This window comes from Parus major, chromosome 4, assembly GCF_001522545.3.
Source record: "Parus major isolate Abel chromosome 4, Parus_major1.1, whole genome shotgun sequence".
In the NCBI taxonomy this organism is placed as follows: domain Eukaryota; kingdom Metazoa; phylum Chordata; class Aves; order Passeriformes; family Paridae; genus Parus; species Parus major.
In genome coordinates this window covers 15,816,273-15,842,286 of record NC_031771.1, presented here as the reverse complement: position 1 = coordinate 15,842,286, position 26,014 = coordinate 15,816,273, and the positions used below count along the sequence as shown (strand labels likewise).

The 26,014-nt window shown below is 39.8% G+C and overlaps 1 protein-coding gene across 1 annotated transcript in view; it reads left to right on the top strand.

The window, feature by feature from the left end:
- TECRL (trans-2,3-enoyl-CoA reductase like) overlaps positions 1–25,652 on the top strand; it is a 59,103-nt gene extending 33,451 nt beyond the window's left edge. The window contains exons 4-12 of the mRNA XM_015623577.2: positions 645–748; positions 12,626–12,741; positions 14,717–14,822; positions 15,884–15,956; positions 17,685–17,728; positions 21,284–21,341; positions 22,230–22,315; positions 22,718–22,763; positions 23,902–25,652. Coding sequence (XP_015479063.1) covers positions 645–748; positions 12,626–12,741; positions 14,717–14,822; positions 15,884–15,956; positions 17,685–17,728; positions 21,284–21,341; positions 22,230–22,315; positions 22,718–22,763; positions 23,902–24,029 — 761 coding nt within the window. The 3' untranslated portion in view covers positions 24,030–25,652. The remainder of the gene's footprint in view (positions 1–644; positions 749–12,625; positions 12,742–14,716; positions 14,823–15,883; positions 15,957–17,684; positions 17,729–21,283; positions 21,342–22,229; positions 22,316–22,717; positions 22,764–23,901) is intronic.
- Positions 25,653–26,014: the final 362 nt, after the last annotated feature.

The following is a 26,014-nucleotide window of genomic DNA, read 5'->3' as shown; positions in this document are numbered from 1 at the left end:
CACTTATATAAAAAAACAAACCATAAAACCAAATATTGTTATTTCATGTGTGTGTCTGCACACTCTAGATCCATTAGGATTGGAAGCAGACGCCTCAGAATACTGCAAACAGTAATGTAATGCTCAGATACACCTGGTCTGCCTAGGTCAGACAGCTAGCAAAGAAATCTTGGATTCTGAGCCTTTTCCCAAGAAGTTGCATTTATCATCAGGTGCTGCCTGTTGTAAAACAGCCTGAGAATGAGAATGCCTCAGCAAAATATGTCAGTGAGGGAGATGCTGTGTGACACAGCCCTTGCCATTAGTCTTGCAGGACAGAAGAAGAAGTGTTCTGTGGAGTTGTCTGTGTGATTGCACAGCCTGTCTCTAAAGGGCCAGGCTAACAGAGACAGTGGTGTACAGCTGTCACACATTGCTGCCCTGTGTCACAGCAGCCTCGTGCTTTTGTTAAAATGACAAGGAAATAACCCTCATGGAAGAGCTCTAAGTTGCTAACCTGGAGGATAAGTACCAAGTCACCAAAGTAAATCAGAATCCAAGCTGGGCCTACAGCTGGACCAGTAGCAGGGCAGGCTCAGCGTTATGCTGAGACCTGAGGGTACCTGCTGTCCACGTCATCTCCTCTTCCATTTCTGCCACTGCAGATGGGCCCTTTTTGAAGGATTCCATCAGCATCCAAAGCCTTGCCGTCTCTTCCATCGTTACACTGTATTTCACAGACCTGGGTCAGCAGGTTGGTTGGACCACAGTAAGTATGTCCTTGTAACAGTTGGCATGATACATCTTAATGGGCAATGTGTTTTGGCATCAAATTGCTTCAGCTTCCTCAGCCTGTGCTTCCTTATGTAAAATGGTGTAATTAGTTTATCAGCACTCAAAACAGAATTAAATGGAGAGTGAGCCAAGTTATCAATATGCTAACTCTGACTTCCAATTAAAGATTAGAGGGGGAACATAAAAATATTGCCTGAGGAAAAAAAAATCAATTTTAAAAAACAGTTTTAGCTTATCTTGGGCTTATATGCCTGTGCAGAACTGTAGCCAAATACATTAATTTGCTAAAAGACTCCTCAGCTTTGAACGTGGAAAGATATTATAAAGAAAAAATGGATTTCTAGTAATCCTGTTACTAATGCAGGAAAATAATTGGATGGAAATACCTTACTCTTTGTTCAAGCAAAGAACAATTCTGAGAGAGGCCAAGGATTGCAGGCAGAAGATGTCCAGCCATGGTCAAGAGTAAAAAGTTTTGAATCTCCTTGTAAAACAAAAGCATCTGCCATGACAATGATACCTGTCTTATGCTGTAGGTAGACCTGGTTTGACTTTAGTTATTTTCCTATAAGCAGCTGTTGGAAGGTCAGGGTGCTGAGAGAGAGACAGCACATTCCACTCAAATGGGCTACAGGGAACTCTAACCTTACAGGCTCCTTTGGGAAAGTGAGAAGTGAAAGATTAAATTCTTTCACAGCCCAAGAAAGAAGATAGTAGAAGGGTTTGAAAGGACAGTGAAAAAATGGGAGAGGAAGAGACCTTTCCAGTGTCCTACAGCTGGCACATGTGGAGGAACTGAGAGTAGTCTCATGGTGACTCTGACCAAGCTTTTGCTGCAGTTTGAATGTAGAGCACTAGCTCAAGTGACACACAGCCCACATCTCTAAATTGGGTAATTTGGGTAATTGGGAAATTCCCAATTTGTGCAATAAGAAACACAGGTAAGACTAAACTACAGTTTCTGAAAGCCATAAAAGCCATGATAAGACTACTCATGGCAATGGAAAACAAATAATCAACTGCTTGCAAAGCAAATGAATTTTTTGCTATCTGGCACCATGGCTGCTGGCCAAATTATTAGATTCTTACCTCAGACAGCCCACAAATCCCATCCTGCTCAGGGGGACTACAAGCCATTGTCCTTCCTGTGCCTACAAGGATGGAGCTTTTGAGTGTCAGATATTTGAGCAACTTGCAGGTGATAGTCCCAGTTCCTCTCTCCAATAGGTCACTACAGGCTAGGAAGCATTCCTACCTGACAATTGGAATGGACATGCTACTTTACAGTCCCTTATCTGTTAGAATGTACACTCAAGGTAAAGGTTACTGCCACAACAGTAACCCCCCTTGACCTGGGAAAAGTCAGCCTCTGGATCAGCTTTATAAGGTCACATATCCATCTCAGATCATGTGCACTTAGTCCCTGTGAAGAAGAACATGACCTGTGTCCATCCTTCCCAGTTCTGAAAGTATTCAAATCCCCAGGAGGTGACCAGCAGTTTACTTCAGTGGAGCTAGAGCATTTCCCACTGTGTAACCTACCTGTTTGAGGAGAGGTCTGTGAGTTTACTGAGGCTTTACCCCATCTTGATTAATGGCCTACTGGGGACAGACTAATTAATGCTAGTCCCGTTTCCTTCACGAATCCATCCCACCACCTCTCAACCATGGAATTTCCTTGCAAAGCAAAATTGTGATTACTGCAGCTTCCTGTTTGCTACAATTAAGTAATCTGCAAGAACCTTATTTATTCTCTCTTTTCCTGGTGGTTTATGTAGCCTAAGACAGTAACATAACTAAAGCTTAATATCCCATTATAAATACTGCAGTTATGACCAAGAGTAGGTACTGCAGGCAGTGGCATTTTTTTTATGATTTAATCTGCATGCAAAAAGTTTAGTCTGTGAGTTTCTGAATATTCATCTTATCTCATTCTGCTCTATATTCTAAATTGTCTTCATTCTCAGTGGGAGAAATCTTCTTCCTAGCCACATCATTTAAACAGTCAAGAGATTTTTATATTATAGCTAGTCCATAGCAATAGAGAAAAGGTTCACAGAAGACTGTATTACAACAGCAATTAGAAATGCATTTGTACACAGGATGTGTAGTTTTACTGACATTTTTACTGTCTTCAGATCGCCTGTGCTCCCAACTCCCTTGATGCTCCACCAGATTTATGCACACAATGAGGGAGACTTCTGATTTAAAGGTTTGACATTTAAATAAACAAGGCACAGAATAAAAATATTCTTATCTCATCAGCAAAATGATATCTAAGGTACAAAGGGCCACATTCTTGTCTGGGCTCCAAAAAGAGATACCGGAGAACATGTTGGTTCTCCAGAGGTCGATACATTGGACATGGGTCTGTCTAGGGGAGCGCTCAGCACAGAGCTGGGTTTTCTGGGGCTCTGTCACCTCACTGGAGATCACCAATGAACAAGAACACCAATGCTGGGGATTTACACCAAGTCAATGACTTGTGTAAATGTTTTTAAATGGGGAAAACAGATTCAACCTCCACCTCCTGGGAGCAGCACCCTTTCCAAACATGTTGTAAAATAAAAGGTGGTGCTGCTGTCTGCTCCCAAATGACGAATTTGTGTATCAATAACTCTGGGAAAATCAAGAAACTCCAGCTTCCCTTTTGGAACATGGACAGTCTCAGGATTACAATACTTGTCACACTCCACCTTGGCAGCTCAAGGCTTTGTTGTTTCCTCTTGCCTACTTAGTCCCTGTGCCAGGGGCTGACTGCATGCAGGCAGGATGTTGCCTCCTCTTCCTCAGCTTTCCTAAAACACTGTTGCACAGTGACCAAAATATTTTTGGTGTTTTGTGCTGTGAAAGGCCAGACTTCCCCTCGGCTCAGGTTACACCACAGCTTTGAGATTGGCTGACCAGTTTTCAACAAATTCTAGAGGCTGGATTGCTCTGATGGAGGAAGGAGGACAAACTGGAGTGAGGGATTTGTGATTCTCCTCCATTGAAACCATTATTTGTCAGTCTCTTTTGAGAAATTAGGTCCTTTTCCTGGGATAGAAGTAGATATTCAACCTCAGGTGTCTCTTTTAGAAGAAAGGAGGCCCTCAAGGCTGATTTCCAGGATATACTTCAGGGAAAAAACAAAAACTGTTTCTTAGTATCATGAAATTTGTTAGAAATCTTGCTCTACTCTCCCTTCTTTTATATAAAGCAAATATTATCTGAAACACCTAACCCCCAACAAACACATAATTTACTTCTGCACAAGACTTACCAATTTCTTTAGCCCACCTGGAGGGCATAGTTGAGGCTTGCTGACTGATGCTGCAGAGATATGAATGGGAACTGAGTTTATAGATTTGTTCTATATGGCTCTGTAAAGATTTTACCCCCAGGGATGTTTGAAATTCCCACCACTTGAGTGATGGCTTTTATTTTTAATCTCTATGCAATTTTGGGTTTAAACATGTTTGACAGACACCTCTTTTTACATAATTGCAATGTGGCAGGGTAGGGTGACTTTTTGAAACATGGCTGGTGTTTTACTGCTAAGAATACACACTGCTGCTGTAGTGAAAAAAAAGAAAAAACAGGAAAAAATCCATTCTTCTGGCTCAAATTCACACTGCTGCAAAGATTTCCTTATTCGAGCAATGATTGCAGTTTCTGATTTATCAGCTTCTGTTGTCCTGTTGCTACCTGGGCCAGCTATCAAAAGGATCCAAATAGAACTGAGAAAATAGCATAGAACTGTAAAAAAACCCCAAGCTTTACCTCCAAGCCTGTGAATTTCAGAAGATTAACCCTGAAACATAGTACTTCAGTAAATATTTTTTGTAACTGTGATTTAAAATTAGGGATTGCTTAAGTACTTTGACTCCTGAGTACCTTAAAATAGTAAAGCTGGCAGCAGAACTGTTCCATTTCTAATTTCCCAATGAAAAAAGATTCTGCTCAATTTAGAAATGTAGGCATCAATACTTCTTTAAACCCAGGAGCATCTTTGAAGTCTGAAAATCCACATTTTTCACTAATTGATCTGTTCTCTCCTGGCTGGAAAGCATATTTATCACCAAGTTAGACACTGTGGAAAATGAAGAAGAAGCCAGGAAAGGATCAGTGTTTGAAGCTCTGTGGTTATGCACAGCAGGTGTATGCAGAGGGGAAGAGCAATGAGGAGGTGCTGCTGTTCTCTCAAGGAGAAAGCAGTATTTTGGTCAGTGTGGTTCTCTCCTCTTGCATCAAAGCTTTTCAGTCCTGTTGGTAAACACAGGAGCAGCAGTTTGCTCTGACTGCCTGGCACAGCTCAATCCATTGGTCCTTTAAAAGTGGAACAGTCCCAAGAAGTCTATGGGATGATTGTGACAGGAAGCAATTTGTATATTGATGGGTTTGGAAAAAAAAGCCAGCCAAACTCCTGCAGACTCATTTTCCTTCTCTACACCAAGGTTAGACTTGGACTCCCCATGTGGAACAACCTAAGACATTTTCCCTAATTTGGGAGCAGAAGAAGAGACTTCATTAAAGGTTTAGAACCTCTCAATGGGATGTAAAAGTACAGACAATTCCAACAGAAGGAAAAAGAGAGGATCTGAGGAGTTTGAAGAAGTGTGAGGACTGGGAATCCCAGCAAACTAGTGAGCCAGCGTAAAAATGTTAAGTGTAAGAAAACTCATCATAGCTTAGGAAGGGAGTTGAGGTCCAGATAAGAGAAAGAGAGCTGAGGATCTGTTTGATGTAGCAGAGAATGGCACTGAATATGGTTCTCAACAGATGCAGATCAGGGTTTGCATATTTTGTGGCCAATTCAGACAGAATTAGTCGTGGGACTAGGACCCTACAAATCAAATAACACACGCAGGGAATTGTGAATACCTGAAATACTTTTCAGAAGTGCCAAATAAACAGAAAGTTTGACTCTATGTGAATCTATGTGTGGCTTAAGAACAGCTACAAAAAAGTGCCAAAGACAGAAAAATCGTCAAATGGTTTTTCATTGCTAAGCCTCTTGGATCAATAGATAATTTGGCATGGAAGATGATCTCCAGGAAAAAAAAGAAGTCACTATTTCCTTGACTGCACCTTTTCCAGCTACAATTATTTTTAATGCAAAGCACCTCTGTTTTACAGCTAACAGCTTGTACTTGGCAGAGGTTTCTGCTTGAACACACAGCAAGTGTTGCTCTACCTTGGTACAGTTGTCCAAGTCCTGAGCTGATCCCAGTCAAAAGCTGCGAACTTTTAAAAACATTGTGACCTTTCACAAAGACAAACTACACATACAAGACTGCTCTTATTTTTCATTTAATTAAGTCTAATATTTTTCAACCTCCAGGGTTATCAGGAGAGAACAGCTTGACTTTGCCTGATTTCTTGCCATGGTTTTATATTGTTCGTGCCTTTCCTTGGGCCACATGTACTTTTGGCTCTTTGTTACTGCCCAGTGGCAGCATGAAGTTAACTGATAAGGGAAGAGGAGACCTCTGAAACTGCCCAGCTGGCTGATTTGGATTCCTCAGATGCTGCTTCTAATGATACAAACAGTGTTGCAATAATTTCTCTTGGTCTCAGCAGCAAATGCCACTAGATCTCAATGAACCATGCCAGAGTGTCAATTTTTCAGTTGCCAAAGAGAATTAGGGAGCTACTAGAAAAATTAGTTCTGGGGGTTCTAGTTACTGTTAAGCACAGTAAATACTGAAAGACTTATGCCTAGGAATTTATAGGAATGGCCTTGAGGTTTTGCCCCTTTGAGTGCAAAAAGAAGGCAGAGGGAATTCAGTAAACATATACAGAACAATATGTTTCTTTCAGTTATACATAACTTTATGCATAAACCCTTCCTGCTACTTAAGGAACAAAGAGCTGCTTGATGTACAGAACTAGTAAATGTAGACATTTTCCTATTTGTATTCAGAGTAACTAAGGAGGTTGACATTTTGTCAATCTATGCAAATTTGAGCAGTTGTAGTCCCTCTAGAATGCATAAGCCTGGAACAATTATTTTGTATGGGGAATTTTGCCCCACCCCATAGAGTGAAGAGAGCAGAGAGGAGAGTGAACCATAGGGTGAACCAGTGTTTAGCACAGTGAACCAGAGACTGAACCAGTGTTTGAGAGGACCAGGTTCCCCTTTGCCCACCTTCATCTGATACCCTTGACAAGTCACTGAATTTCTCTGTATTTCAGCTTCCAAAATACTGTCAGGAGAGTAACAGTATTTTCCACTTTGCAAAGTGCTTTGAGGCTTCTGGATGAAAGGCACAGATAAGGTTATTTACAATAACCAGGTGTTTAAAAAGCACTATTTTGTTTACATATTTACATAGCAGACAATAAATACACGTTTTAAAATGATGCACATTATAAGGCAGATTTCAAAATGTTATCAAAGACCTGTAAAGATTTGGCAGCAAATCTGAGCTCACACTGCTCTTTGGTTACAAACAGAACTTGAATTCTTCACTCTGTATGTAATTCCTCAATATGTATTGGTACAAACATACACAACATACATATATGTGTGTGTGTTAAGAATAACATTTGTTAATTTGCAATAATTTTTCATTTTGAGTAAGAAACATGAAATGGCTTGTAGTTGCAGGGAAGAATTTTGACTGTAGTATGAAGTGGTTTGATGCCAAGGTTTCAGACAGGTCTTAGGAGAAGAGACAGGAAGATGTGATTTCACCTCCATTGTTCCACAGAGCATTCCCAGGCCTGACTCAGGGACAAACAGCATCCATGGCTGTTCACTCCCCAGCTCCTGAAACTGGCCAGAGTCAGCTGCAATTCGCCTATAAAATCCTACAGCAAATCCATCCCTATCTCTGGTATTTGCAATAAATATTGGGCAGCAGCCTGAAATACTCATAGACACGAGTTACTGCAGAATCTGCCCAGACAAGGGAAGTTTCAGGTGCCCCTGCATGCACATTTTAAGTTTTGTAGACTGTATTAACCGGTTCCGTGGGAACTGGAACAAAAAGTAATTGAATATTCAGGCAGGCCTTAAGAACTGTATTACCTGATGCAAAATTGCTGCTGCAGTGGATTTTTGAAATGGTGAAAATACGAAACTTTTACAAAGGTGAAGATTTAGAGATGGTGCTAAAATGATGCTATTATCATCCCCAGGTAACTGTACGGCCTTTAATGAGGTAAAAAAGCGTAAGAAGTAGAAATCAGACTAGAAATTAATAATGTTTCTTAATGATCATCAGCTCAAGAGTACTTAGGGCTGGGATTGTAAAATGAGTCTAAGGTAGCTATATGCTAAGTTTAACGTGGTCTGGGGACATTGGAGGATTTAAATGCCTATTTTGTTTCTCTTGGGTTTCTCTGAAATCCCAGCTTTTCTCTGTACACTCACACACAGCAGTTGTCTGTCTGATAGCAGGAGATCCTCCTCTTTGTGCAGTATGTACTCTGCCAGTCTGATCTTGGCTCAGACCTGCAACTACTGCCTTTGTCTCACATTTATCAGAGAAACTAAGCCCTGTCCATTCTATAATTTATATACTGCAGCTGCTTTTCCATCAGAGTTACCCAGCACATGCTTGAGCTGTTTTTTATCTCTTGCTGTGCTGGGCACTACAGACAGTGACCCAAAGTCATTGTCCTGGCAGCAGGTACTACCCTCATCCCATGCCCGCTGCTTCCATCCAGACATCCCGCGGGCAATGGAAGAGAAAACATCACAAGCAGCACTGGTGACTGGGAAACTGGCCCTAGAAGGCATGGAAAGAGCTGCAGGAAGGGATTGGTGTGGAAAAGGCTGTTTGGCCTTTCCTCAGCTCTGCTGCTTGTCATAAATGAGATAATGTGAGACTATGCCAAAAGGCAACAAGATAGAGTGTGTTGTGTGATATTACAGAAAGGCCAGGTCATAAACATTACAGAGAGGAATTGGCTGATGCCCTCATGAGAAGATACTAATATGTGGGCTGTTCATTTATAAAGATGTGGTTGGATTTTTTTTCAGATTCCCTCCACACCACTGGCTGTGTTTACAACTTCCTTTTGTCCTGTTCTGCCTTTTCCCAACCAGTACACGTGGTACTTTAACTCATATCAAAATCCTTTCCACTCCCTTTAGCAGACCTGTTGGGACAGTGTCAGGCACTATGTCACCCCTACCAGCCAGAAAATTCTTCCAATAACTTTAAAGAACTCCTTTCACATCTGCAGCATTCATACCTCCCCAAATACACCCTCTGCCTCACAAAGTCTGGGATTTGAATTCCTGGCTGTTACTTTGTTCAGCAAGGTGTTCCTGGCACGATGAACTGAGTAAGAGATAAAATAAGCAGGTACAATCTGGTTTATGTATGATAAGATGCTTTGCTGATTTGAAGATTAGCTCTCCTGTATTGTTTTACCTTGTTTCCCATCATCTCTTGGATAACAGAAACTGTTACTTAGCTCTCTTTTGACTGGTTTTGGATCTCACTTTTGATGTTTATGTAGTAGATATTTCCAGTTTAGGTGTTACTGAATCAGTCTAAGGACCTGATAGCTGAGTTGGTTAAGAAGCTTGATTTTAGCACTCTGCATGGGCACCACGTTGGTGAGTGTTTTGATTCAAGAATAATTTGATTTAAGAGCACTTTCTATATGTTACTGAGAATAAGAGGTCTACAGGGTATATAACATCAGACACTGGAGAGAAGAAAGGTAAGAGAACTGGACACTGTGCAAGATGTGAAGAAGAGTGTACAGATGTGGAAAAAAAACCCCAATCTCCTGTTTTCTGTCTTCATGTAGTTAATGATGAGCTCAACAGTTAAATCCTATTGAGCTGTTCTCATTGTTATAGAGACATACTGCTCCTCCAGGAAAACATATTTGTGCTTATTATGGATCACTATATTTGGTTGCACCCAATACATCAAAATAATCTAGGCAGGACCACAAGATGGTAAAGAAAAAATATTTTTCTTCTAAATACTGGATCTTGGTGTTTTGGTTTGTTTGTTTGTTTTTCTTTTTTTCTTTTTACATTTCTACAGGATAAGTCTGCTCTGTGTTTTAAATGATCACTTTTTTTGCTTTTCCTTTTTTAAAAAATAAAATATTTATTTTTATTCAGAAAAAACAAGCTACAATGTTATTACTTTCAGGCCTTTGTTTAAACTGTGATTACTACTTTTGCAGAATATGTCAGCAGGAATTACTAATTTTAAGCACCTATAAAAATGATGGGTTGAACTGATCCTTGACACAACTAATAACTCCCCAAGCCCTGCAATTAGTCAGCTATAGGATGAGTATGAATATACTAGCTAGGCTTAATTGCATATAATCATTGAGAATCAATAGTAAAAGAATGGTGCTTGCCCTTGATTGCCAGTGGGTAGAACCAATAATTGTGATGTTGTGTTAATTTAAGACTACTTTCCTTTTCACCTGCTTGAACTCATGGGAATTTTTAGCAGTTTCTCTGCCTGCCTTTCTAGAACTCATTTTTCATTTATGACAAATTTAAAATCAGTGGGCCAGAGAAAGAGAGCAGTGGAACATGGGAGATGCAACAGAAGGAAGGAGTCTGAAACTTACCTAAACTAAAGTACACTATAACAAAAACTACTACAACAAGTTGAGCCTCATCCTCTAAAACAGAATGTTGCTGATCTATGTGCCAGTGTGACTCAGTTCTGACAAAGGCAAACAGAGTGCTGTCTGCCAGACAGTGCCCAGTTTAATTGCAAATCTCATGGTCACCCCTGCATCACCTGCCTCCACATGGGTGATGTGACAGACAAACAGACAGGACTGAACCCTGTCCCCACCCTGAGCATCCTGACACTGCTCACCTCCACAAATCCCAGCTCAGGAACTATTGTCAGTGCTCTCAGCTGCTCCTCTGACTTGCACTTATGCAGCCCCCCTTCCGACATCAAACCCTGTCACAAGGATTCAATTCTCTTGTGTCTGGAGCTTTGGCTTTTAAAGAAAGATTGGATCTTTTACTAAATCTTGAAACTCTCCTTCTCCTTTCAGCATCTGAAATCAGTCAGGGGATAAGGGAGGAACACTTGTTGCAGTGATAAGTAAGCACAACTTGGTGCTAGTTCCTGCCAAACTCTTCCTGGCAGCTTTGTAATGAGCTCATGCCAAAGAGATGTTGAAAGCTAGCAGTTACGGTTGTACTTTGTGGTGCAGCTCATGGCAGAGAAAAAGCTACACTGAAGAAAGCAGCTCATTCCAGGCTCTTCCCCTGACCTGCCCAGACCACATTGCCTGTGCCTCTGTCCCCTGTATCACCACTGTCTAGATTTAGTGTGCTAGGCTGAAATAGCAGAGGCCATTCCTTACAGAGTTTGCACGGTGCAAAACACAGTGGGCTCACATTTTGGAACAGAGCCGTACAACTGCTATTAGAACAACATTCTAATAAGCCCTTGGCTGTGAGGTGGTCCACAACAAGTGCTCTTGGAATCCTAGATTAAATATTTTTACACACACACACACACACCTGCTCTTGGGATCATGCAGAGTCTAAATGAAGCACAGGAGTCATGATGTCCCTTGGAACAAAAGGGAATTTGACGTTTCCCCGGTAGAGAACACTTAAGTCTGTTGTTACTTTTGGAGTCTGTCCTGCTATGAAAGGATAACATTTCAAAAGATTTCATCCTGTACCAGAGGAAAAGGGAACCTAATTGCCAGATATTTCTGCAGGAAAACCTTTCTCTTTCAACGTTCTTCTGAAGAGTGATTAGAAGAACAGCTTGCTGGGGGGCCAAATATTGGTTTTGAAAAAGGTGGTCTCAAGTCAGTGCTGCTTCCTTAAGCCACAGGTATTTATTCATTACATTTCTACAGCAGTGCCAATAGACAGCATAAAGCCAAATAACCCCTCAGTTATAAATCTTTCTCCCTGAAGCAATGATAGGTACTTCAGTTACAATTTGCCAGCCCTTGTAAATGTGTAGGACTACACCACTTCCATTTTATTCTGGGATTCAGTCCAGTATGGACAGATGATCAAATCTAGATCTCTCATCATTCTAATGTCATTTTACCTCTTCCATCTGTGTGTGGCTTAAGAATGTTCCCCAACAAAAAGCAATTCAGACTGTACCAAACCAAAGTCAGATGTTAAAACTGAGGGCAGCTCATGTCATCTCCATGGCTCTGCCTTCTCTCCCTGCCCCTCCTCTCAGGTCTCTGTGCCTAGCAGGAGTGACAGTGGTGAGATGAAATTATTTATTTGTTTTTCTCACAGTAGGGTAATTTGTCCAGTCTGCCCACCACAGGCTGTTTCTGCTGGTGCCTGCACAGGGAGGAGAACCACACAGTCACTGAAAAAGAGCTCAAAGCACCATGCACCAGGCAGGCTGGTCCTGCTCTTCCATCCTCTACCAAATTTCAAGCAATGATAGCATCCCTTCCAGATGACTCTGCTAGCAACTAGGATTCAAAGCTGTGTTTGTTTCTGTCATGCCTGGTTGGCTTTTAACTGACTTACCACTTAATTGCAAAAAACACTGACAGAAAGCAAGCTGCCTTCAGTTTCTTGGCCTTGATTTCCAGTGTTATTTAGATTCCAAATAGGCATCTATGATGGCACACCAAAAATATAAAGAGAAGATAACTGTTATTTTGACCACCTTCCATGAAGCATTCCTGACTGGGTTACTGTTCTGCACAAAAACCTATCTCTCATTTCCTAGATGGAATTTACTCCTTTGCTAAAGAGACTGCAGAAGAATCCCCTATGTGTCGTTTGAGCCCTGAAAGTGAAGCCAAAAGTCATTTGAAGGATGAATAGGGGTTGTGGATAAGGGTATTCTTTTTCCCACACCTTTCCTGATACAATTTTCTACTCTGCCACATCTATTTTATTTTTTATTTCTAGTTTTTTCTAACAGAATACACCGGGCCTCTTCTCATCTATCTGCTCTTTTACATTCGTCTCTCGACTATTTATGGTCAAGTGGAAAGCAGGAAGAACTTCCGCCACCCAGTGGTTCAGTAAGTGACACTTGTGTGAATTATTTTCCCGGATCATGAGAAACCAAAGGGATGGAGATTGCATTTCCAGAGGTGAGGATGTTACAGGGGGTCTGAGGCTGCCTGCCTGGGGTCAGATTCAGTTATTGCCAATACTTGTTTGTCTTTTTAGCAGCACTCATAAGCTTGACCAAAAATGGGATCCCAGCAATGGTCACTGCACCTGATTAGCATGGAGATGCAGTGTTCTCCCCAAATACGTTGACATCAAGTCAGAAAGTGAAATAACAAGCAGAGTGGGTAGTGACCCAAAGAGGACTTCAGGTGCCCCACTCCCAGTTTCCTTATAGCACATTGCTGTTCTTGAGATGAACAGCATCAGCATCCAGCACAGAAGATAACTACCCCCACACCAGCTCTCACCTAGGCACAGGGAGGAGGAAATTCAGCAGGTGTGCATGTCATGCATCAGGTCAAGAAACAAACAAGAAGCATCTTCACAGGACAGCACTAGAATGCACCAGGCAGACTGGGAGCTTTCACATTTAAAGGAACTTTCCTTCAGTGGAATTGTCGCCATTCTGGGTGATTAGTGCCTGGCAGCAGGGTGAAAAGTGATCACGGAAAGCCTGTCACAAGCTGGGCCACTTATAGGAGGGTACACAGGGACCTAGGGGGCTCAAGCACTGTACAGCTTTCCCACACATTTCTTCCACACTGTGATTGCAGAATCAGGGGAACTGGTACACAGCAGAGAAATACAGTGAGTAATAATGCCTTTTACAGATGGAGGAACAGGCACTTGGAGAGACATTAAGGGAGTTAGTGGAGCTGGGAATGAGAACACAGTATAATTGAATTCAAATCCAGAGCTGCAAGATGCTTGTCTTCCGTCTCTTGTGCATATGGTTAAAAGGAGAGAGTTTCTGGCAGCACAGAAGAACCTTCAATGCCTTTTCCTTCTTTTATGTGGGCAAGGATTGTGCAGAATCCTGCCAGTGACCATTCCTTAACGGGTTCATCTGAGGACCCCATCCTAAGCCAAATTAATTTTAAAATTTCCAGCAAAGCTGGAAGTTTGCTCCAGGCTTTGGATAAGTCGTTAATTGTTCAAAATTATTTTAGCTCAACTCTCTCTGGTTTAATTACTTTGAAATTTTTTAATCTTTGACTTTAGCTACCATACACGATGCATAATAAAATTATTTGAGGTTTCACATGCTGAAAACCACTTTTCATTTATGTCTTATAATTGGTTTGCAGCAAGATGGGCTTTGGTAGTACGGTAAATGTAACCAAGATAAAATGTCATCAGGAATCACTCCTGACATTTGTTTCTGAAACTCAATCACTACGAGCTGCAGCTCATTCTCGGAAGCAAATCAGCAATGCCTGTTATTGTTCCATAATCTTCCTCAAAAGAGAATCAATATAATAATTTCTATCACAATTGCTTCATTTCTTTATAACAGGCAACAAAAAAGCCATCAGAATGGATTAACTTAGCAACAAAATCTCATTTTGCGTCCACAAGGAAATGAAACACAAACTACCTCCATGCAGCTACTTGAGTTGGCAAAGGACAAAGAAACCATTCAGAAGATATTCAGAATGTTTTTAAATGTCAGACACATCCTACAGGAGCGCTAAGGTGGCCTTAAAACATGGGAGATGCCTGGCTGTATACACAGCTGTCCTGTCTAAATGTCTTGTCAGGACTATGTATCATATTCAGAGCTCAAGGAGCTCTTTTTATTTCAGGGCTGGTAAAAGTAAGTTGCTTCCATGCAAAATGCAAGCAACTTTGTATAACACTGAAAATGATTCCATTAGTCTTTGGTTCCAGATGCTTCAATTAAGACAATATCTTAAATCTCAAAATTTTAATGTGACTACACTTTTGGAATATTAGTTCTTATTCCTTCCATGACATTAACTGTGAAGTAATAAAAACAACCTTTCACTTACCTTAATTTCCTTTTTTTTTCTCTTGCAGTTTGGCCTGCTTCTGTCACTGTTTACACTACATCAGACATCTTCTGGAGACATTATTTGTTCACAAGTTTTCGGAAGGGCACACTCCTCTGAAAAATATGATAAAGGTGACAATATGTTTATCATCTTGTGTAAGAGAGAATACCCTCATATCAAAGTAGTCCTTGGAAGAAGATAGGGAAATAAAAATTAAGTTATTTTGTAGCTCCAGGAATTGTGTTTAGTGAAAATGCAGATAACAGGCAGGATTTCAGGACTATGGCCCCAAGGGCATAAATTGAAATCAATGTCCCTTTTAGCTCCTGCATGTAAATGTCCACTTATTCACCCAAGGTGCTGATTGTCATATCCAGGATATTTCTCAGACTGAATGCTGTTTTATGGTGATAACTGTTGAAACATCTAGTGGTGCTGAGAGAAATTATGCACTGCTTCCTTGGTGCAATATAAGTACAGAGTAAGAGACAGGCCTTGTGCTAGGAAGTGAAAATCAAATTACAAGTAGGAAAAAAAAAAATTCAAGAAAATGGAGGCCTCAGGCAAGAAGATACTGAGATGGCCAGGTCTTCTCTCTTCCAAAGCTTCCTGAATTTCAACTGTGTGTCATTACTCACAGGCCTTCTTTTATTTCACACACTCTATCTTGGCCATTTTGTGTCAGCCCTCCATCCCATTCAGTGTGATGTAAGGACCCTCCCTTTAAACATTTAGGGTTTTGGTGAAGGAGATTAACACATGGCTATGACATGGGGCTTCTTTTTACTCTTTCTTGTTTTGTCTCAGTTTAGCATTCTGTTTGTCTTGCTCTATCTTGCTTGGAAATGCTGGATTTCAGGTACAGGAACCAGCCCTAGACTTTTAGTAGAACAGCTCTTAGAAATGTGATCTTCACCAGTAAAATCAACAAAGGAGAAAACAAGTGCCAATTCCTACAGCAGAAATAAAACACATTCAACAAAATTTTAAAAAAAAATCTATAATCTCTCCCCAATTTTTTTTTTTTACTGGCTTCATAACATCTTAGAAAGATATATATTCTAAGGCACACAAGCAACTGCAAAGCTTTTCAGTGGTCACCTGGGTTTTGCACTTGGCAGAATTTATACTTATAAAGTTACAGTTTGTACTTCCTTATTGCCCTTTCAAAAAAATTATCTGTCTGTTCCAGGGCTGTGCCTTTTACTGGGGATTCACATCCTGGATCGCATACTACATCAACCACCCACGGTACACACCACCATGTAGGTATGGGTACGACACAAAACTGACAAACTCGCTTTGAAAAAGGCTGTGCCGTGTAACCTGAAGTCCTCCAAAATCAAGAAACCTGTCCCACATCAAACCATATGACTGATGTAGCCAGAATTTAGGCTTTGCTCCCTGTCAGGAGGAAGATGGTTGTGTTGGAAGCACCTCTGCTTTGTGCCACTGTTCGTGCCTGTTCAGCAATGGTCAGTCGCTGTGCAGTTTATGAACACGAAAATTTGGACAAGTGAGGAAAACACAAAGATCAATATATTTTGCTCATCTTCACAACATTTGTATTAAAGAATGCAGGAGAGAACTAGAGCTGGTTACGTTCTCTTGGAAGGGATATTTATTTGCTAAAGATACATCCTTTTAATGAAAATTAAGGTTTGTTTTTTTTTTCCCCCGAGAAAACAGTAAAAATCCATCACATAGTGTTAATAACAGAAAGATTTGTTTTTTTAGTTTTCAGATTTTATCCATCATTTTGCTCCCTCTCATCATATTTTATTGTTGCACTGCTGTTTCTTTAAGATTTTTTTTTTCTGTTTGCTCTCTGGACTTCCGTTGCTTTTGAGAATAATTGGCATGGGTTTTATTTTATGCTACTTTACTTTCCTTGTTACACCTTAATCTCTCTTTTCCTCTGTATCTCAGATTTATCTATGAAATTTGTGGAAAAAGCATTTGCTTTGCCATTTTTGTTAATACTCAGTTAAATTGCTAATTTCTTTCAATTAAAAATTTCTCCTACATGACACTTTCTTTTCTTTCAAACTAGCACAAAAGTTCTATTTCAAAATTATCTGATGCATTGGATGACAGCTGCAAACAATGCAGAAACCTTCCCAGACACAGTTTTTAGCAGTCTGGGCTATCAAATCAGTAAGTGCAGCTTCTTTATAGGGGAAACTATTGTTCAAGACAGAAAAGAGGAATCATCCAGAAGAAATATTTTTTATTGCTTGCCACTGCCTTAAAATGCCTCTGGCACCACAGAGGAGTCCTGTTCCAGCCAGGGAAAAGGAGTTTTCAAAAGGAAAGGCTTGATGAGACATGGCCAAGGCAAGTGAGGTACATACACATGGTTTGTGCCCCCAGCCGTGGCCAGGGTTTGCTTGGGAGCTGTAAACCTTTGGAGATGACTTAGTAGAGCCCTACACTGGTCTGGGAGCAGCCACAAAAAGGAGAGGGCAGCCAGATGGCAGGTAAAATTTACAAATGTTAAATGTATTTCTTGCATGACAGTGAAGCAGGTAGTGGCTGTGTAGAAAAGCCTCACTATTGCCTCACTACTAAAGTAAAAAAAAGGTTATGGATAGGTTATGTATTGAGTTTTCTGCTCTTAGAAGGGTCTATGGATAAGGCTGCAATTGTCAGCCTGATTTGACACTGACCTTCATTCCATTCCTCTCCTTGCTTTTTCAAGGGATTCACCATCACCAGCTGCTTTGACAAAACACTTGAAGCTATATGAAGGCTGGCAAATACTAAAAACAGTTGGGTGAAAACTGTCTTGAGATCAGTGGTGTAAAAACTGGCATTTCTAGAGCATTGTTACTGTTTGTATTGTCTTCCTATTGTGTGTGATAATAACCAATCTTTCTGCAGAGCCTGTCAGGAAAGAAGTATTTCTGCTCCTCAGCACTAGATTAATTTCACCCATAGCAAACCATGTGCATACCGTAAAATGCAATTTATAATTTCATTCTCTTTTCTAGCATTTGGCATCAAACAAGTTTCTTATGCTGCTCTTGCTTTTCTGGTATGTACAAAAATGAGGTTTTATTTATGATTATGGAAGAGGATTAACTCACAATTTAGTAAAATGCAGTAATACTTCTGTACATTTGTGTGCATACATATATATGAGCCCATATCCACAGCCTTGCATACTTTGACTGGACTCAGTACTAATCTATTAAGGTTTCTCAGTCAGGAAATATCCTACTAATATTTATATACTGAGTTTAAACTTAAGAATTATATTTGAGAGCCATGAGGACATCATCAGCATAATTACTACTGTTAATTGTGTTGGAACACTAATATTTAGACAGACCGAAACTTGTCATTTTAAAAAAGCACTGAAGAATTACATGCTAAGCAGACTTTGCAATAGTTGTGTACCCTGAATAACTCCTACCAACAGATTTTTAAAATATTATTTATATACTTAAACCCTGCTAAAATGGGATAAGCCAAGGGAAAGTGCAGCTGATGAAGGATGGCTGAGACTACCCAACCTGCTGTTTGAACATAATTGTAGAGTGAGACAGAAACTTGGTAAGAAGTTCTCACATGGAAATGCATATCCTCTCTGTCCTCTGGAACTGCTGGGCCAGTAGCCAAAACATCCTCTTTGAAAATCAGATACAGATCTGTTTCCAGAAATATGACAGGGTGACAGGACAGTAATATGTCTAGGCTCCTTCAGGCAAACACCATTCAGAAAAACATTCAAAAACTCGTTAGCAATATTTAAATGCTTTTGTAAATCGGGACCCTTAAAGGTCACATTTTTGACAATGTTTATCTCTGAGTCTGTCCATGCAGTTCTCAGCTTTTCTTGCTCTAATAAGTTTTAGTAAAGACAAGAAAAATACTTCTATGAAGAAGCTCATATGCTCCATGAGGCTCTAGGGCCAAAAGCAACAACCCAGTACTGCAGAGACAGGAGGCTGTGGCACTGGTAGCCAGCATAAGATCAGAATCTTGCTGTGTGCACCCTTCCCAGGCTCAGGGGGTGTCTCAATCCAAGCAAACTGCTTGCCTGAATATTCAGTGCTACCAGCAAAATTAGTCCTCATCCAAGTCTCTGATTAGAGAAAGCCTCCTTTTCCTTTGAAACATCCTTCCCTGCATCAGTGGAACGTGCTCTGCTATAGCTTATAGGGGAAAATTCTGCCATCAAGCAAAGGGATGAATCCTGTTGGGGGTGTTTGCTATAAAATATGTCAATCACCTTAGGATCTGCATCAGCACCTGGTCTGGGCTCTGAATTCTTACAGCTTTTTTGAGAACTCCCTGCCCATGGAAACTCAAGACCTTTCCCTTTCAGATCTTGTGTTGGCAGATTCCCAGACAATGAATTTAAAACATCAGCATACAAAATAAAATAATTTGAAGCTGTTTTCACAGGTTTCTAAAACATATGAATAAAATATTTGGAAGATTTCTTTTGTTTTGCCCTTTTTAAAGTTTTGCCTTTATTACACATCCTGATTTAAGTGTATACATCTACAGCTGCTGTAAACAGTACTGAGTTTCTGCAGGCCCTCCTGAAAGATTCTCATGTTTAGAGAAATTAAGCTTTGCAGGGATGTTTTTTCTCATAGGGTACACTCAGAATATAAAGAGGGGAAACAGTGTGTAAGCTTCAATATTTTATAATCGTAGACAGCATCAGATTTTTCTCTGCTGTTCCCTAATGCCCTGTATTTTATATATGATAAACTGAGGACTAGCTTAAATTTAGCAGTGGTTCTCAATGTAGAACATTAACAGTCACATGTTTAAAGAGGGACATGAGAGTTAATCACAGCAGAATGCAGCTGCAGAGTCAAAGCTAAGCCAATAAATATCCCTGCAGAAATGCCCCTAGCTTGTTTTACGTAGAATTAGTAGGGGTTAATTATAGTGTGTGAATATCTCTTGCTGCACAATAGTGTGGGCATCTCATTAGCTATAGTGTTTTACAAAACCACTTTTAGCTACAAAACCTATTTCTTTAAAATAATAGCAATCAGAAAAACAAATCACGTTCCCAGCTCATAATTGGAAGTATGTAAATTATAATTACACCCATTGCTATGGTTGGAGTTGTAGCTTCTGATATGCTATTTTAAAATGGAATTTCATTTTCTGGCTATTTAGTGTTTTACATCTGGTATTCATAATAGAGGATTGTCAGTTAGCTGGAATTAAAAGAATTTTAAAGGACAGCAGGACTTGAACAGTAACTACCTACCCATGCAGAATAACAGCTAATAACAGGTCTATTTACTAATTGACCTGACTTAAACCTTCCAAAAAAACCCCACAAAACTCTCTGCCAAAAAGGGAAAATTATTTAGTAATTCTTCTATCTATAATGTTCTTTCAGATAATAGGACATTTCAATATAAAATGAAGTTACCTATTGCTTTCAATTAGCTTTAACAAAAATAACAAAAATGACTTTCAGAATTGACTTAAAAATGACAATTGAAGTACTTTTATGTATTAATTTTGTGACTTCACACTTTTAACATCTCTAGGTTTTAACATTTTCCTTTTTATTTTAATTTCTTAAGCTTTTTTGAGTCTTGAAAAATACAGAATGGCAAATTATGTAAGAAAATGCATGACAGAACAAATCGGTCTTCAAATCCAGAAATTAATAAAAAAGTTCAGTTCCCTCTGAGCTTGAACTGTATACACCATTTTAGTTTTCTTCACAGAGCAGGGGAAAAATACATGGTTTATACCTAACATGTACATAAAATTACATAGTTGTGACGACAAGTCATCTTCTTCAGGAATTTAAATTGATTTTGCTACCAGTTCCCATTTTAAATATAGGTAAATATTGATTTTCATTCTTCAGTAGTGGAAATTGAGGAAGTACTGAAAGCCTGAAGAAAATCTGAAATCAGCCTGTACTGCAGGCTGTATAACCCAGTGGGAAGAAATGATATCTCTACCAAAGGTTTGAAATATCTGAATGTTAAAGATCAACCAGCTGGCTATGGCTGGACACTGCATAACCAGAGAGTTCCAGGACCAGGCTCCCTTCCTTTATCAATCCCTGACTACTATCCATTCAACCAGTCTGCCTTTTAGAGACTACTGCTTTTTTAATCACCCTTTTTTTCCCCCCTTCCTGTTTTGCTGGACACTTTTGAAAGCGTGTATAGGAAGAGGGGTAGGGGCATTAACTCGTGACATCTTTACAAAACCACAGGTCAGCTTTTTGCCTGCTTCTTTGCAGATTGAATTAAATCCAGAAAAAAATCAAGAAGATCATTTTTCAAGCCAGGGAATCCCCCTGATCTCCTCAGGGCCAAACATTTTGCACGTGCTGGGCATGGGAACCCCGCTTAAGGCCTGGCTGCACAGAGCTCTATGAAGATGTGCTAGGGGCTTTCACCCCAGGCTGCACCCACAGTGTCCACTGGACACTTGTGTGTGTGACAGAGATCACAGGCTGTTTTTTGGAATATGTATTTCCTGGATACAGACACTGAGTTGTAATGGGGAGGGTTCTAGTTATGCACTGAACAGAATTGCCACAGCCTTTTAGGCATACAGCTGAAAATATGTTTTTAATGTCTTGCAGATGTGTGAAGCTGGAAATCACTTTATCAACGTAGCATTAGCTCACCAAACCAATTCAGGTCTGTCTTTGTATCCTGTTCCTTAACCTATCCATCTTCTGCTGGTGTACAGTAATTTATGCACCTACGTCCATTGAATAAAGAAAGATGAAGTAGTAACCATGCCATTGGTCTAACACCTTCAAAAAAATGGTGACAAGGAAACATTAGAAACACTGTTGTTGTTTCAAAACTTATAGCAAATTTATCTTAATTAGACAGAACAGCAATTTAAGTATGGATTTAAGCGCTGAAGTTCTTAAAGCATGCTGGTGACTGACATAAATGTATTTCATTTTAAATAAGTCTCAAAAACTTCTAAACTATATCACAGAGTTTTTAGACACATTAATTTCAGGCAAAGATGTGCATGCATATATTCAAATACACAGAGATAGACTCATGAATACTTACACAGGTATATATGTATGCTCTTAACAGGGTGGGGTTTCAGCATTTTGTGAAATAAGAATAAAGGTTATACAATATATACTGGAAAGTAAAATATGTTTTTAGACACTAATAGTGTCATTCCCCCACCAGAACACCCTTTTCAAGAAAATATCACAGTATGATCAACTTCACATGCAGAAATCAGTTTCTATTCTGGAATGTTTTCATTCACTGTGGTTAGGAAACTGCTTATGCTATTTCCTGCAAGGGGCCTAATTCAGTTTAAAAGCAGCAAGAGCCAAAAAAAAATTGATTTAAGTTCTTTCTCACTGGGATAAATGTGGCTTTTGCTACCTCAGAAGATTTCACTGAAGCTTTTCTAACAGGTTGTACCCTGAGAGCATTGGCCCAGGGGATTGCTGTTACATAGGCAGGCTGTGATAAGGCTCAGCTTCCCTCTCCCTGTACTGAAACTGGTTCTGATTTTACCCATCCTTTTTTTTTCCCTTTCACAAGGAAATAGAAGCTGTTTTCCAAGTCCAACCTACAACCCCTTCACCTGGCTCTTCCTGCTGGTATCCTGTCCCAACTATACATATGAGGTATGTGACTTTCTTTTGCTTATATTACTGTTTCAGCCTTTGTCTGCAGAGAATCTGCAACACCCCCATGCAGTTTCCTCTGCACATCAATCCTTGTGCTCCATAAGTCAGAGTCTCCTTGCTCCCACAAGTGTTTCTCCACCAGACCCTCCTTCTCCCTCAAATCACTATCACATGGACTTTTGTCTGTATTTCCCTCCACTGCAGTCTCCCCAGTGATCTAAAGATTTACCACCCATCTCTTCACCCCATACAGCACACTGGGATGTTAATTTCTTCCTACTTTTCCTCTCCCATTTCCAGTACAAGTAGCACACACTTTTTCCATGGGGAGCTTTTGGAAACTTGTCATTTTGCTTTACATAAAATGTACAACTAAGCGTGCTTTTTTCTTTACAACAGGCTGGGTCTTGGATTAGTTTCACGGTGATGACACAAACTCTTCCAGGTAAACTAGAAACAGAATGAAGACAGCATTTAAAGTGTTGAAGAGAATTCTGGAAATCTAAAATTTGCCAAAAACGTTTATAGTATATGAAATAATGCCATCATTATGATAAATAATGATAAATAAAAGATAAACCTCCAAGATGCTTGTAAGTGCAGCCTGCTTAGTAGCATTTATGACTCTAGCTCAGTACTTTGCTGCATCCTTAGAGATGAAACTATCATCCTTAAATACTCATGAAACTATGGTCCCTGGGACTGAGCTCTCCAAAACATTCACTTTTTAATTAATTTTCCATTTCAAAATAGAAACCTATAAAAACTACTTGTAAGAAGTAACCCCATGTGGCTTGCAAATGAAAAAGGAAATAATTTCAAAAGTGGGTTAAACTGCATCATGCAAAAATTAAATTGAAATTTTGTTTGAAAAAAAAAAATGAAACATTTGTGTGTCTTAGGCTTTGGTATGGAAATTACCTGAAAGTTTGGGGACAATGTAGGGCTGTCCCTACAATGGCAGGAGCAGCAACATACGCAGCACACTCATCCTTGCTGTAATTGTCCCAGACGTAACTTGACCAGATGCCAAATGGATGTTTCTGATTAACCACCTCTACATTAATCAAAGGATAATGAATTTGCAAAATGCAAATGCAGTAAAATGATCCCCAATTTGGTGCCTATTTGCTGGATCAGTCAGCTACTGCCTATTTGCTGTAGGGCCGAGCTCTGCCTCCACACAGCAGGGAGTTACAGCACAGCTCCCTGTCATGGTTGGCAGCCAGAGGTAGAAACAAAGAAGTGTTACAGTTCAGAAGTAAACTAGAAATATGGTCAAGGAGAGGCCATGGGTTGAGATAGTGCCATGGCCAAGGAGGCCCTGTGATATATGGATTTATGGTGAAGTCAGAGGTGGTACAGGGTGTGTCTAACAAATGAACATCATCTGTGTGAATTCTGAGGTGGAGGCTGAGCCTTGGGCTATGGTATATCAGAAACTGCCAGGCTGAGAGAAACTGCAGAGCTGTCTGTGCCCACAGAAGAGACTGCAAATATTTCCATAAACCCTACTGTATTTACAGAAACAGGCACTGAAAGAACACACATGATTTTTTTCTTTAAATCTTTTTCCCTGCTAGTTGGCATCTTTGCTTTCCTGATGGTCATCCAGATGTCTCTGTGGGCCCAGAAGAAACACAAGCTGTATCTGAAGAGATTTTACCCAGAAGTGAGGAGAAAAGCAGCTATGATTCCCATCATCTTCTGAGATTGTCACCACAGTTGCAGCCTGAGCGTACACTTTAAGAGCCAACTCAGAGTTAATGAGCCATTTCATTCAGGAACTAAGTGGATCAGAGGAAAAACTACTGGATATCTTTTTAAGTAAATTAACAGTTCAAGATGAAGAGGTTTTAGTTAAATGCAAAAATTTAGCTCTTGAATTCTTGGTTCCTACTAAAAGATATGATTTAATTAGATTTTCTGTAATGGAGCTAATTGAAAAGGGACAAGAAAATTGCTTATATTGAATGCTAGATATTTAGCTGGTGTAAATGGGCACAGATGCTGCTAAAATTAATGAACACAACTTTTCTGCACACATTCAGGTATGGTAATTTTAAGGTTCAGTGTTAGATGTTGAAGAGAGTCTTGGATTTTTGCATCAGATGGTTCTCAGTCTTTTTATTAAGTTTCACAGAAAAAGCACATTCTCCTTCAGCTCCTCTAAAGCATCACATCAAAGGATGACCACTATGCTGTGAACACTGTTTAGTCTAGCTTGACAAAATTTTTCTTTTTTTTTAAAATCAAATCTCATAACAAATTGTTTAATATGAATTGGCTTAAACTGCTCACTGCAAAGAGGACTGGCTTTCTTTTATTTTTAGGTAGGCAGATTATCCCCATGATCCCAGAAGGGGACCTTTTGTGACCGCTTCCCATCTTGTAACTAATTTGAGGCATAACCTTGGGTACATCATTGAAGCCCACTTCCCTTTCTCACACTGAACAGTCTGGAAAGAGCAGAAAGCCTCCTGCACTAAAAAGTGTGTTAAGATCCCCTTGTTCAGTGCCTGACTGCATCCAGACACTACTCATTGTACTTGTATAAAGAACTGTGAAATCCTTGGGCACAAGGTGAAATGGAGTACGGCTCACTGTGAAACAGAAAAGAGATGCCAAATGCATTTTGGTCCATATCTGAACAGCCTCAGAAGGACACTGCTGACAGGCTTCAGCTCCCCTTCAGGCTGGCCAGGCTCTACCTGCTACTTTGCTTTCCAGGACATTATTTTTTAAGGGATTCTCTGAGCTTGTTATTCAAGTCCTGAAAATACAGAGTAGCTCCCTTTACAAATCAGTGCAATGTCATGTGCCCATGTCATGCAGGAGCAGAATTTTTGTTAAGCAGAGAAAAAGAACCAGAATTGCTTCAGCAGGTATTAGGATACGAAGAGCTGGGGCATTGAGTCCAACTTTCATTTGATTTCTGTTGCACATTTATCAATATCTTTTGGTGCCCTTAGGCTGGTGAAAAAAAAATCTTGCCTAAAGAGTTTTATAATCATTAGAGAAACACTGGAGTACACAAGCAAGGCAGGCAGTTTGTCTCCTAAAGGCACTGTTATCTTTGTGCCAGCTCAAGTGTTCTAACAAAGTTAATTTGCCTGGTAAATTGGGTTCACGTCCCTCCTCTAATGTCTAACTTGCAACACTTATCCTATTAGCCACTGTAACTCAATTTCATCTTTGTAATGTAAATACATCACTTTCCGTATTTTTTAACTTGTTACCTGTGAAATAAATTTTTTATTCCTCTCAACAGAAAACCCTAATCAAAGTGAATATCCAGTTCTCTAACCCAGACTGCTAATAAAGATCTATTTTTAAAAAAATTATTTTCTGTACTCTTTAATAGAATACTTAACCCCAATATTTTAAACAATATTTTCTTTTCCAGACAACGTTAGATGTGTGAGTAAAAGCTGTTATCTGGTTATTTTTTAATCCAGCTACTGAAATACTTTTCCCTTGATGTTTATTATATGTCTTATTTTAGCAATCTTAAAGTAGGAGAGTAACACTAAAATCAATTAATGATCTATTAAATCTTTTGATTGCAATGGCTGCAGCTTTAAGTTAGTTCAAGGCATGTTTCCAGTGGGATTCCAATAGCTAGGAACATGGTTCCTATTCAACAGCTTAGATGAAGGAAACACTTCAGGAATTGTTAACTCCCTGTTTATTAGT